The following is a 13,085-nucleotide window of genomic DNA, read 5'->3' as shown; positions in this document are numbered from 1 at the left end:
ATTAGTTCCAGTTTTTAAGCCTCTGGCAAGCCCACTCTGCACAACCAATTTATATATGTAAATTCTAAGAATCTGGTATATTTCTTCTGGACAAAAGTTGTTTTCCAGTTTCCTTTGGATGTTTTGGGGATTCTAGATCAAGTAAACATTTCTGGAGAATGGCCTAGAGCATATCTAATTCCCTTGAAATAGCCTATTTTAGAGTCTTGGAAGACTCTAACTTGATTTAAAAATAGCAAATTATATTTCAACATATAAAAGTAAATATTGCATGACTTCGTCAACTTATTTTCAAGGTATTCTAATAATTACCAAATAAACATGTTTAGGTAACTGCTGAGATAGTAAAAGTGGCTGATTAAGAATATCTAATTCTGAAAGTCAAGAAATTGTTTCTTTAACCAATTTTCATTTTTACTGTGTTGCATCAAACTTGATTTAATTTTTCAATTATTTCTCTTTGATAGGTTTTTTTTTTTAAACTTAGTATTTAATAGATTGAGGGGTTTTAGAGATAATACAAGATTATTCTTACTTTACAAATGAAGAAACTGAGGCCAAGTTTATTAGGCTTACTGGTGACTGGAACCAGATTTCAAGGTCCAGCATAGCATTCTTTTGGTACATCATCCCGCTTTCATTCTGGCTTCATTATTAAGGAGGTAACTGCTTAAAGGCGTCTTGTCACTGAATCCTGACTTTTCTTTTTCTGGGAGGACATTGTGGAAATCAAGCATGGGAGGGAAAGTCAGTGTTTAGACAATGCTGAATGAACAGAGGAGTAAATGGAAAAAAATGGTGAAACACAGTGACTGTTCATAATAGACTGGAAAAGATAATTGTTTAAAAGAGCACTGCCAAATAGTTTTGATTGTATTTCTTATATTTACTGTTTTTTTCTCTTTTTTTTAAAGTTTTATTTACTGTTTTTATAAGAAAAGAATTTGACTTTTTTTTTAAAAGATGACTCTAGTAAACAGAAATAACCTGTTGACATTAAAAATTTGTCTTTTTAAGTTAGCAATTTGACTAACTTCTCTATTAGTCAAATTTTCTGTTGGTTATAATGATAACATTATACCAAATATTGAAAAATTAATTTTCTTTTTAAAAGTATTTAATTTATTTATGTGACAGCCTATATAGTTTTCAAGAAGTCATTATTCCAGGCAAAACCAAACAAACTGTGATGTAATTATCAAAGTCAAACCAGAAATACTTTTACACTTATGGGAAAACTTTAATATTGGTCTTGTGTGCTCCTAAGATTAGGTACATGTGAGAAATTTTAAAAATGGACTGAACATATTTAGAATTAAATAGAAAAACTGAGGCTTCAGGCCCTGATGGTAAATTAAGACTTTGTTAGGATATGCTAGACCAGATAGCCTTAAAATTGTGATAGTTGGTGGAAGATATCTTTGGTTTAGGACCTGAAATTCAATGCCAAGTGACTATTAATAGGAATAATGTAAGCAGTTTCATTTTCCATGCATATCAGTAAAGTACCACATAATAGAAAAATGATCAGAGGTTTAAAATGCAGAGGGAGACCATTCAACTGATTGATCAAAAGAAATTTCATTAATAGTGGCAAAAAGTGCTTGGGCCAATACTAGTGAGTGGTTTCCATCTGCCCTTCTCCAGTGCTATCCATCAGCAGATAATTCATCATGTATGTCCCTGCCTGACTTCTTATAACCCCCTTTATAAAGATCATACAACACAAAAGGAAAGAAACAGAAGCCAGTGGTTTCAGCAGAGGCTGGAAAAGAATAGGCCCAGGATCCATGAAAAGACTACAGGAAAGACTCAGAGCAACCTCTGCTTGATGAGAGACAGGGAATAAACTGAGGAAAGGAAATGTACTAATTACAATAAACTATAAAATAGGGTGAAGAAGTAGAGAAAATGAGAATACACGAGCCGCTCCCAGTGTCACGCACCAGCCTTTATCTTGGAAGTTTAGCTGCCTTGTGCCTCAGATAAGCAGCTTGTGTAAGGCAGATTTCCATTTAATATGGTTAAATTTTATATGATGCTTCATACTCTCAATGCTCCACCCTGTGGTTTGGCCTTTTACAAACTGCCCCATTTGCTCTGGGGAGATAGGTCAAGCCACCGCAAAAGGCTTTCTAATTGAACATGAAAATAATGAATTGTGTTAATAATTGAATTATTAGCCAATGCGACTGCTGAGAAATGCAGCATGGCATTTCAGGAGAGCAGTATAACATACAAAATTATATCTCCCAAAGCAAAATAGCCGATTTAATCGCTCCATGAATGTATTCCAAAAAAGCTTGGCAATTTAAAATTATACCGACATTGCAAGTGTTTTCCAGACATACAGTGTTTGTGTTTGCATCGAAATAAATTGAACAAAGAATCTGCTGCTTTGTATGGGCAGCAAGGCCTTTACTTCTGGACACATCACTGCCTCTGCAATATCTATCTCCCTGAACCCCAGTAATTATAATGTCGTGTGATAGTCTAACCAAAACCCTTCAGACCAAAGTTTTCATCAATAATTCCTCTTCATGAGCTGAGATGTCAGTGAGGGTCCTCAGTCTTCTGATTCATTTCCTAGATTTCTTATTGACCCTTCAATCCTCTGAGCTAAATGTAAACATTTAGTCGGTATCAAGGTTAAATATATAATTTATGCTTTGCTACCTTACGGTGCAGTGAAAAAAGCATTCAGCTTCAAATCAGAAGGCCTGAGTTTTAGTCTTATCTCTTGCTACCTGTCTAATTTTTTTTTTAAATTAATTTATTTTTGGCTGCATTGGGTTTTCGTTGCTGCACACAGGCTTTCTCTAGTTGCGGCGAGTGGGGGCTACTCTTCGATGCGGTGTGCGGGCTTCTCATTGTGTTGGCTTCTCTTTGTTGCAGAGCACGGGCTCTAGGCACGCGGGCTTCAGTAGTTGTGGCATGCGGGCTCAGTAGTTGTAGCTCACAGGCTCTAGAGCGCAGGCTCAGTAGTTGTGGTGCACGGGCTTAGTTGCTCTGTGGCATGTGGGATCTTCCCGGACCAGGGCTTGAACCCTCGTCCCCTGCATTGGCAGGCGGATTCTTAACCACTGTGCCACCAGGGAAGTCCCTACCTGTCTAATTTTGATTGAGTCGCATAACCCCTATGAACAGGGTCTGCTCAGCAGTTAAATAGAGGTAATAACCATCTCAAAGAGCTTTTGGGAGATTTAAATAAGGTAAGTAATATGAAAACACCTTTTAAACTCTGAATCTCCCCTAATACTTCATTTCCTGCTAGTTCAGATCTGAATGAATTTTTTTCGTAAACTCCTACCTCCTGAATTTCTGTCTCAGTACCTGACACATGTCCTCTCCTTAAGTTAACCAACTTGGACACCTTGACTACCGTTCAGAGCAGTTCCCCTGCTCTCCACTCCCACTGTCCCCACCTTGGGTTGGGACCTTATTGTCTCATGACTTTTGTAGCTTATTAACTGGTCTCTTGGCCTTATGTTTTCTCTTCAGTAATCTGTCATACTCTGCTGCCAGGGTTGCAACATAAATGTGATTATACCATTCTCCATCTTAAAATTATTTAATAAGACCTGTTTTTACATGACACAGGGGTTGCAACTCCAATCAGGGTCTCTTAACTTGCCATGATTAAAAACAAACAAACAAACAAAAAAACAAGAGCAAAAACAAAGACTGAAAGAAGGATCCTGCTACTGGGATTAATTACCACCAACTAGCCACACAGGCAGACCAAGTGCCTGAGCGGCTGGATGGAAGAAGGCAATCAGTGAGCACCTAGGCCTTCTAAGATGAAACAGCCATCATGGCTTGTCGACACTCCATCCCTTCATTCTCCCCCACTACCTTCCCTGGTGCGCCAGGAATGTTCTGTGTGTAGGAGGAAGAACCCTTTTAGCAGACAGGTTAAAGACTAGATTTTCACGTAGCCCATCTCTTCTGAATATCAGAAATCAGGCAATGGCAAGAGAAACATATTCTTTAAACTAGTTTTCCTAAATGGTCAAAATCAGGAAAGAAATTCTGTCTGCTTTCTTCTCCATGTGCGGTGAAGATTGAGACTAATTTATTTGTACTAATTCTCCCCTCCCTAGCCTGTTAATGTAATCTTGAGTTTCTGATAACATTATAGTTAAATCATTACTTAAAATGTTCATTCTTCTCCTTAAAGACATTATAGTTAAATCATTACTTAAAATGTTCATTCTTCTCCTTAAAGAATGGTTTATATATTTATTTAATTTTGGGATCATATTTATAAAATAATTTTGACTTATTAAAATGTATCTATTTTTCCCACTCACTGTCATCCATTTAACACTAGGATTTTCCATTCTTAAGCTGTTAAATACTATTCCTTTCTTGGCTGGCTTGAGTAAATTTCTAAGCATGGACATAGGTGACCTATTTCATTAGGCAAGCCCTTGATTACATATGACCCTTGGCTGAATATAACATTTGTCACCATTTTTCCCCCTAAAAAGTTTAAGTACATTTTGTCTGGATATAGGCTTCTATGCTCACAGATTTTTAATTCCCCTCTTTAAATCTCTAAATGTTGCTATGCTGTTTCCTACCTTTTAGTTATTATGAGATGTTCAAAGCCAGTCTGCCCCCTTTTTATCTGTTTTATTTTCAATCCAGAATTTTTTAGGAACACCTTTGTGATTTGGTAGCTAGGAGATAGATGCTTCCTCTTATGTCTCACTGACCGTCTTAGGAAGCTGCTGGGGCAAATCCTCTGCTTTACTTAGAGAGAAGCCCCCCGTGTGTGAAGCTGTGCACAAATGCTGTGGCTACTGGGCCACATTTCATGCAGGATTTCCATTGATTGCTCATGGTTCACGTGTTCCCAACTCCTGCCTCTCTGTGCTTAGGGTTTTTCTTACATGGTGGTGGAAAATCCATATATGCCTGCATTACATTTTAAATCAAACTTTGGGCTTCTTGGCATTGGAAAAGTTTGCCTTCATTTAGATTACATTTTCTTCATAGTTTTAAAACCCTTAAAATTTCTTTCTTTTTTTTGTGGTACTATGGGTTTATTTTTCTTTATTTTATGTTTGGTTGTTTCAAAAGGAATTAGATAGTAATGGATCTCACTTTGCCAGTGGTTGTCTTCCTCTAAATTATTGAAGAATTGTTCAAGTTTGTTCCCTTCCAAGTGTCATTTTTTTGCAGTCAACTTCCTTCGTTATGAACTTGAATTAGATTTCTGTAATTTTAATTTCCTGCACCCTCTTGTTTTCTTATTATACCACCTTTCATCTCAGTATCAAGGCTTTTGTTTGTTGTTTGTTCTTCCTGGGCTTTATTAAAGATGCTTAAGAGTCTTGTAAAAATGTCTTCTGGCTCCTGGAAGAAATTACTTTCAGAGGTATGATCTTCTCTTAGTATTCAGACTGATATTCTCTTTAGCCCTTGCTATAATATATTTTTCATTGGTCTCATGTAGGGCCCCCTCCTCCATTTTCTAATTTACTTATCTCAGAACTAGGGAAAATTTATATAAACTTGTCATTTTTAAAATAAGAGGTTTGTGTTCATAGCATACATTACAGAGGTTAAAAGCTACAACACTCCACATGCAGTATCATAGGGAACTTCCTGCATTCTCCCTATTCTTTTCTATTTAACTTGTGAGGAGAAAATGCACTCCAGCATTCCCATTACAGCACTCCTCCTCCCCACCCCGTGGCCCCTTTTCCTACACACATATCCCCACAAGCACTGTTTTCTATCCTTTGGTCATCTGGAAATTGCTATCTCTGAATAAGCATGGAGAGATGAGGATAAAAACACAGAGATAATACTCTGGCTCCTTAAAAATTCAGTACCTCAAAGTTAAGGATTGGCTCTACTTAATTCTATGAAAAACATGGTAGACAGTAGAGATAATTTTTTCTTTACTTTTTTTCTTTTAACCTTCTTTTGGGAAACAAGGCTGCTGTGTTTCTTGAAGTGGCATGTGGCTACTCCTTCTTGCTGTTCTTAATCCAGCTCTATCAATTCTATGGTTTATATCTTACAGGAAATTCCCTGTAAGATAGTGACATCTGTTTCATTCTCAGTCTTCGGGATTGTGTGGATTTTTGACATTGTCAGTGTTTTCCGAAATATCTATCGAAAGTTTCAAGTAACCCTATGTAAGAGTTGCAACTTGGAGACATTTTAATTCTATCTTTTAAAATAATAATTTGGTCATAGAGGAAACAGATATAGAGGAGTAAGGAGAACCTAGGAAAACTGTTCTGAATGCTGATGTTTCTAACCTTTTATAAGGTGGTGTGCAGACAGATATCTTTTTATGAAGCCCCTGGTTATTATATGTTAGTTCATTTATATAAGTAGAGAAGGAACGCTGGACCACAGTCAGGATAGCTGAAGTCCAGTCCAGGTCTGGTACTGTTTAGCTGTGTGCAGTGATTCACATTAATTTTAAAAGCTAACACAACATTGTTCCCTTTTCTCCACACCCTTTCCAGCATTTATTGTTTGTAGATATTTTGATGATGGCCATTCTGACCGGTGTGAGGTGATACCTCATTGTAGTTTTGATTTGCATTTCTCTAATGATTAGTGATGTTGAGCATCTTTTCATGTGTTTGTCGGCAACCTCTATGTCTTCTTTGGAGAAATGTCTATTTAGGTCTTCTGCCCATTTTTGGATTGGGTTGTTTGGTTTTTCTGATGTTGAGCTGTATGAGCTCCTTGTATATTTTGGAGGTTAATCCTTTGTCAGTTGCTTCATTTGCAATATTTTCTCCCATTCTGAGGCTTGTCTTTTCGTCTTGGAAATGCTTCACCAGAAACACTGTTTCAATCAATGCTGCTGACTGCAAATTTTCTATACGGGAAAATGCCTTTGACAAAAATAGAATAAAAGCACCAATACTTATAAATTGAAGTTTGTTAAAAATCAAAACTGAAAATCAATGCATGTAAAAAGAAGTTTTCAAATTGAATTAGGTTAGTAATTTAAATACAGTGTTAGCTTCTTTACACTGTAAAGATGTATTTTGGAAATTCTTCAGTCTGTATTTTAGTGAAAGTGCCCTAGGTTAGGTACAGTTTTCCAGACTTAAAGGGGAACAGAAGAAACAAAACCTTATGACTATGAGGTATATTCATGGTAAAGAAGTTTTGTGAACTCTGAGACTGTCCTCTCCTTTACCTTATCATGAAACCTCTGCAATGAATACTCTGGGGAAGGACTCACCTTTGTTCATCTTGGAAAGCATCTAGACCTTTTCCTTCAGTCATCATAGATAAAAAAAAAAAAAAAAAAAAGTTACTGAACTCATATCCATTGACCTTGAAATAATAGTATTTTTGTAATTCAGTTCAGTTCAGCCTTTTGAACCCAGTCATTTTATATAGAGTATTTCATTTAAATCTCATAGTCTCTGAAAAGTAGGTTTTGCTATATTTACTTTATAGATGAGTAGATTAAGATTCAGCTAAGGTATGAACATTGCCCTTTGCCATATATCTAGTTAGTGGCAGAGCTAAGATTCCATCTCTGATTTTTCAACTCTAAATTTCATGCTTGTAAATATGTTTAAATGTATCAGCTAGGTTTTAGTTCATCTGAATGTAACAGTAACCTGACTGCAATTGCATACCAAATAGGGCTTTATTTATTGCACATAACAAACAGTGCATTACTGATGCAGATGCTTAAGGGAATCCTCAAGAGCCAGGCTTCTTCTAGCTTCCTTTCAGTCCATTCTTAGTAAGTAACTTTTATCCTCATTGTTGCAGGTTGGCTGCTCTACCTTCTGGTATCATGTATGAATTCCAAGCAGGAGGAAAATGATGAGCAAAGGAGAAAAAAGCACCTGTTATTTAAATTTAAAAATAATAGCTTATATGGAAGGCTTTCATAATATACTTTCATTTGTATCTCATTGACCAAATCTGAATGTAAGGCCATTCCAAAGGAGTCATTTTTTAAAATTAAGTTTCTTGTGGTATAATTTACATATAATAAAATTCAAACGTTTTATGTATACAGATCTATGAACTTTGACAAATGTGTACACCTGTGTAATCACTCTCCCAGTCCAGATGTAGAATGTTTCCATCTTGAGGAAGCAACATTAACTGAACGCTCTGCCATTTTGAACAAAATTGAGGTTTAGTTTCAAAGGAAGAGGAGACAAATGATATTAGGTGGGCAATAGGCAACATTGTAATACTAAGGTTAAATATTAATGTACTTAGATAATGGCTTAGAAAAGCAAAATTGAAAAACAGGAAATACCCATAGGTGGGAGAAGACTTCAGTTATTAGTTAACCTAGCTTAAAACATGAACTTGGACAAATCTCCCAGATCTATTTAAGTCTCAATTTTCTAATATTTTTAAAAAAAGATTTTAAAAAGTTCTTACATGTGTCAAAAATTGTGGTCCAGATCAAAGGAGGTATTTGTGTGAAAGCACATTGAGATCTGTAAAGCTCCATTCAAATGTAAAGAATTGTCTTTATTTCTGTGGTTAGAGGTGTTTCCTTTTGAAAATGATCATGAACTTGACTCACTTGAAATATCACAGTTGTGAAATTCAAATACAATTGTAGAATATATTAACTTTTTAACTGATTAATGGCTTATAAATCAAGACAATATGTAGCTCTAGGCAGAGGCAATTTTATATTTGCATTATTATTAGCTCTCTTTCAAACTATGTCTCTTTCAATTGTGTAACAATAGCATTAAATGTATAATTTCCTGAAACTGTTAGGATATATGTACACTTATGGCTAACAAATTCTTATATGATTTCCCAGTTATATAATATTTTGAATCTTGACAGTTTTCCATTTAATGTGAAATATAAATTTTATTCTGAGAAATTGCATTTTTTGTAAAAATCAAATAACACTGAACTTTTAGAGTATTTAGGAAGACCATTTTTTCTCTCTTTTGAGAAGAAAACGCTCTCTTGAAATTCACCCCTTGGAATCAGTTGTAAAAGGTTAAATCAAAACCTATTGTGAGATTTGGGGGACACTCTAGAACCAGAGGCCTTGATTGCTTGTTATACAGGACCTGTGAAGAAATGTGATCATTTGTAATATTTATTACGCTCAGAGTTTTGTCAGAACACTACTGTGAGCTCAACATCTTGCCCGATGTGGCCCTTTCCTATAAGCTTTTATCATAACTAGTGGCAAACAGTACTAGTCTTTGTTGAAAATAAATGTATCTAGAAATCCAGGATAGTCATTTCTTCTGGCCTATTACCTTTTTCATTAAAAAATTATTTATTATTATTTTAAACGAAAGTCTTTGTTGTTTTGTTCATAAAATTTCCAGGTTGGATTCAGCACTGGCTTTATTGGTCCTTGGGGAGGCTGCCAAATTACACATAGCCTGTTTGAAAGCTTTCATGGACCTAATGAGAGATTTTCTTTTAAGCATTATGTCTGTTCAGAATCAGGTAACAGTATATTGTTAATTTAGGTGTGCAAAAAGACCTAAATTGAAACAAATTTTACTTTTGTCACTATTTTAACTGTATATCATTTAGGATTTATAATGAGCATGACTTTGTAATAATAATTTTAATTAAATGTAAAGGTAAATGCATATTTACCATATATCCCAGTATAAATAGATATAGATGTAGACAGAGATCCAGAAATAGATTATACTCACATGCAGACATGCCCTCACACAAGAGGGATTTTTAATTTTATTAACAAACTTCAGATCATATAGTCATATATGGTTTAGTTTCCTATTTAAAAATTTTTTGTTGTCATTACATATTATTAAGATTTACATTTTAGTGAGGATGAGATAACCATTTCTCTGTTGTTGAGCTTTGAGCTTATTTCTAATTCACAGTTAATTACATTATTCACAGTTAATTACAAATAATGTTGAACTGGTATTCTCATCCAAAAATCTTTATCTGCATTTATGACTATTTCTTTAGAATAGATTTATAGAATTAAATTACTGAGTGATAGACTATGAACTTTCTTTTAACATTCTCAGGATGGCTGTCCAGATTCCTCTCCAGAAGGCATAACTTTCTTGCTTTCCTATGAAAAAATGTATACGAGTGCACACACAAGAATTGAGCTATATAAAAAAAAGATTCTTTTGCAATATAAAATGGAAAATAGTATCTCATTGGGTTAATTTATGTTCCATTGACTACTAAGGAAATTGAAAAGTTGATGTTCTGTATGTACTTTTTAGCTATTTTTATTTTTTATTCCTTGAACTTGGTTTTATGCAATCTACCCATGGAAATCTTGTTTTTAATGAGTGCATTTTAGAAATATTAGTTGATTATGGTCTTTTAACAACTCTATAAAATTTGGAGACATTTCTTATAAGTACGGTATATAGTTCTTCATTATGGCAGAGCGTACTTTGATTGTCTAATAGCTATTTTCTCATTTTAGGAAGAAAGGTGCAAGGTCGATGATTTTTCCTGGGCCTGGAATGTAGTCTACATATACATAACAATTCTTGCAGAAATCTGCTTGTATGCGGCCAATTCTGATTTGCGAAAAACTGCTTTAATTGGATTCTGCGACTGTAAAAGTTCACAAAAAGATATTTTACCCACGGACAAATCAGAAGAAATGCCAGAATTGAGGGAAACAAGTATTTTAGGTCTTTTGGAATATTTCTCTTCAAAAATGTCAGATAATTGTAAGTAAATTATTTTTCAACTTGATGAGAAATATTTTTAAGATGTCCCTGTCTGTATATAATAATAAGCATTTTACAAAAAGTTAACATTTTGAAGTGGGAGGTAATTTTAAATTCACTAGGATTTCCTACAAATTTGGGAAGTCTATTTTATAACATGGAAATTTTTGATCAATAATTTAAAAACAACTGAAATGTAAACTAGAGTTGGTTGATGTATGATTCAAATTATATTCTTTGGATACAAGAGATGACCTTAGGAAAACTTATGGAATGTATGTAAAGTTTGTTTTATTCTTTTCCCCATAAGGCCTTCTCATCCATCGTCTCCATTTTCATCTACTGTTTCTCTTGTTCTCCCCACAACCCAAGAGCATTTCTCTTTAATCACTCAGATATTATAGTACATTCTTCACATCTTGCATCTTATACTCCATCAGAATGTACCTGTCTTGTGTCTCAAGACTACAGGTCATTTTCCTACTATTGACTTTTAGAATAAAATACTTTTGTTTTGAAAAGGGCACTATAGGGACAATATTAATTCAAACGTGTCCTTTAAGGTTAACTAGAACTCTTCTTTATGAATATCATGTAGTCTATTATGTTATTATAGTCTCTTATGTGTATGACTCTCACTTCCATTAAGTTATGAGATAATTGAGATTGGAGAATCATGTCTGAATTATATTTGTATTAACCCAGTATTACCATATTATTTAGCACACAGTAGGTGGGTGATGATGATAGTGGAGTTATTATGTAGTTTAACAAATCACTGAATTTCAAACATGATAGCAAGATTATTTGAAAGTGTGGAAGGAGGCAAGATATTGCCTTTCCTTAGAACTGTAATTCACTGATTTGGGATAAATTATGCTTGAATATAATTTTAAATAGTTAAGACTTTAGTAGCAGATATTAATTTCATTCTCAAAAACTTGCTTGCTATTTTAAAATTACTTTCAATATATAGTTTTGGTTTAAACAATAGATTGGAACTTATCATTTCAAAGTGCAATTTGCTTGACCTTTGCCCACTTTTCAAGAAGATTGTTTATTTTTTATTAGTGCCAATTTTAAACAGATTTTTAGTCATTAGCAGATAAATTGTATTTCTCCCATGTTTATAGTATTGATAAAGTGAAGAGGTATTTGCTTCTCTTGCTTCTCACACTTTTTAAAGTATTCAGAATGGTCAGAAGTCTTCCTGTATAGCAGCTCAACATATGATTTTTAACCTGCCACTAAACAGATTCATATAAAAATTGGGGGCCTTCAGTTTTTTGGCCTAGCTGTGTAGAATTAGTTCTTTCTGAAAGAAGACAGAAAGAAGACTGCTTTCTTCAGTGATGGGTCCAGAAGATTATCCTCCATGTGGAGAATCTTTCCTCCTAGAAGCCTCTTGGCCTCCCTCTGGCCATGATCCCTGATCTCTGGTAAAACCTCACAATGATAGGGTTTCATGTTTCTGTGGACACTCGAATATTTTTTCCTTCTCAACAGTCTGATTTTTTTTTCCAGCCAGTTGATGATTTCAGTGCATTTATTTGCTCATTGTTGATCTTTCTTTGAAGTTTCTTATCTTCTCCTGAAGACTTTATTTATTTTTTCACATCTTTACTGGAGTATAATTGCTTTACAATGTTGTGTTAATTTCTGCTGTATAACAAAGTGAATCAGCTATATGTATACATATATCCTCATATCCCTTTCCTCTTGCGTCTCCCTCGCACCCTCCCTATCCCATGGATGCTTTCCCTGATGTTTTTCTTATGCTTATACTTGAACTTAGCAATCAAATAGTTAAACAGTATTTTATCAATGTTTTCTCAACCCAAGTGGGAAAAGTGATGTTTCTAGCTGTGGAATACCTTTAAAAATTTGATCTGCAGTAAAGAGGAGAGACGTATCAAAGTTGTTTCCTCTACAGTCAAAAGTCAATACATTTTCTTTGACATTAGCTTCTTGTACAAGCCATAAATAATGCTAGTGGCATTTGCCTCATTAATAATTCTGAGTATTTTGAAACTCTCAATACTTAAAGCATCATTGTGATTTCTTGTGGGGAATGTTTAAAGTAAGTTGATTACCTGATGATTGTTTTGCTAAAGATGTCTCAAGAGTGTGAGAAAATTCTGCAATTTTCTTCATCTCTGTCAGAATCAGAGAAGGTACCTCTACTGGACATAAGCTTTTGGTCTCTTCTTCATGTTCATAGAGGATTTTTGGCCTTCCTGTATCAGTCACTACCATGAAAAGCCATTACTTTACATGACTATACACATGCATAGTCAAATATTTCACCAAATGATAGGGCTTAAAATTTTTGTTGATGTGATTCATTATAACTTGATTCTTTGTAGCATCACTGATTGATTTTCCCACACACGGGAAATG

The 13,085-nt window shown here is 34.5% G+C and overlaps 1 protein-coding gene across 1 annotated transcript in view; it reads left to right on the top strand.

The window, feature by feature from the left end:
• The window catches only part of TMEM232 (transmembrane protein 232), a 222,671-nt gene that overhangs the window by 23,214 nt on the left and 186,372 nt on the right, over window positions 1-13,085 (top strand). Inside the window, 2 exon segments of the mRNA XM_059919087.1 lie at window positions 9,330-9,453; window positions 10,433-10,685. Coding sequence (XP_059775070.1) covers window positions 9,330-9,453; window positions 10,433-10,685 — 377 coding nt within the window.

The sequence above is a fragment of the Balaenoptera ricei genome, chromosome 3 (genome assembly GCF_028023285.1).
Source record: "Balaenoptera ricei isolate mBalRic1 chromosome 3, mBalRic1.hap2, whole genome shotgun sequence".
In the NCBI taxonomy this organism is placed as follows: domain Eukaryota; kingdom Metazoa; phylum Chordata; class Mammalia; order Artiodactyla; family Balaenopteridae; genus Balaenoptera; species Balaenoptera ricei.
The sequence above is the reverse complement of the archived record's forward strand: the minus strand, read 5'-3'. Positions and strand labels throughout refer to the sequence as shown.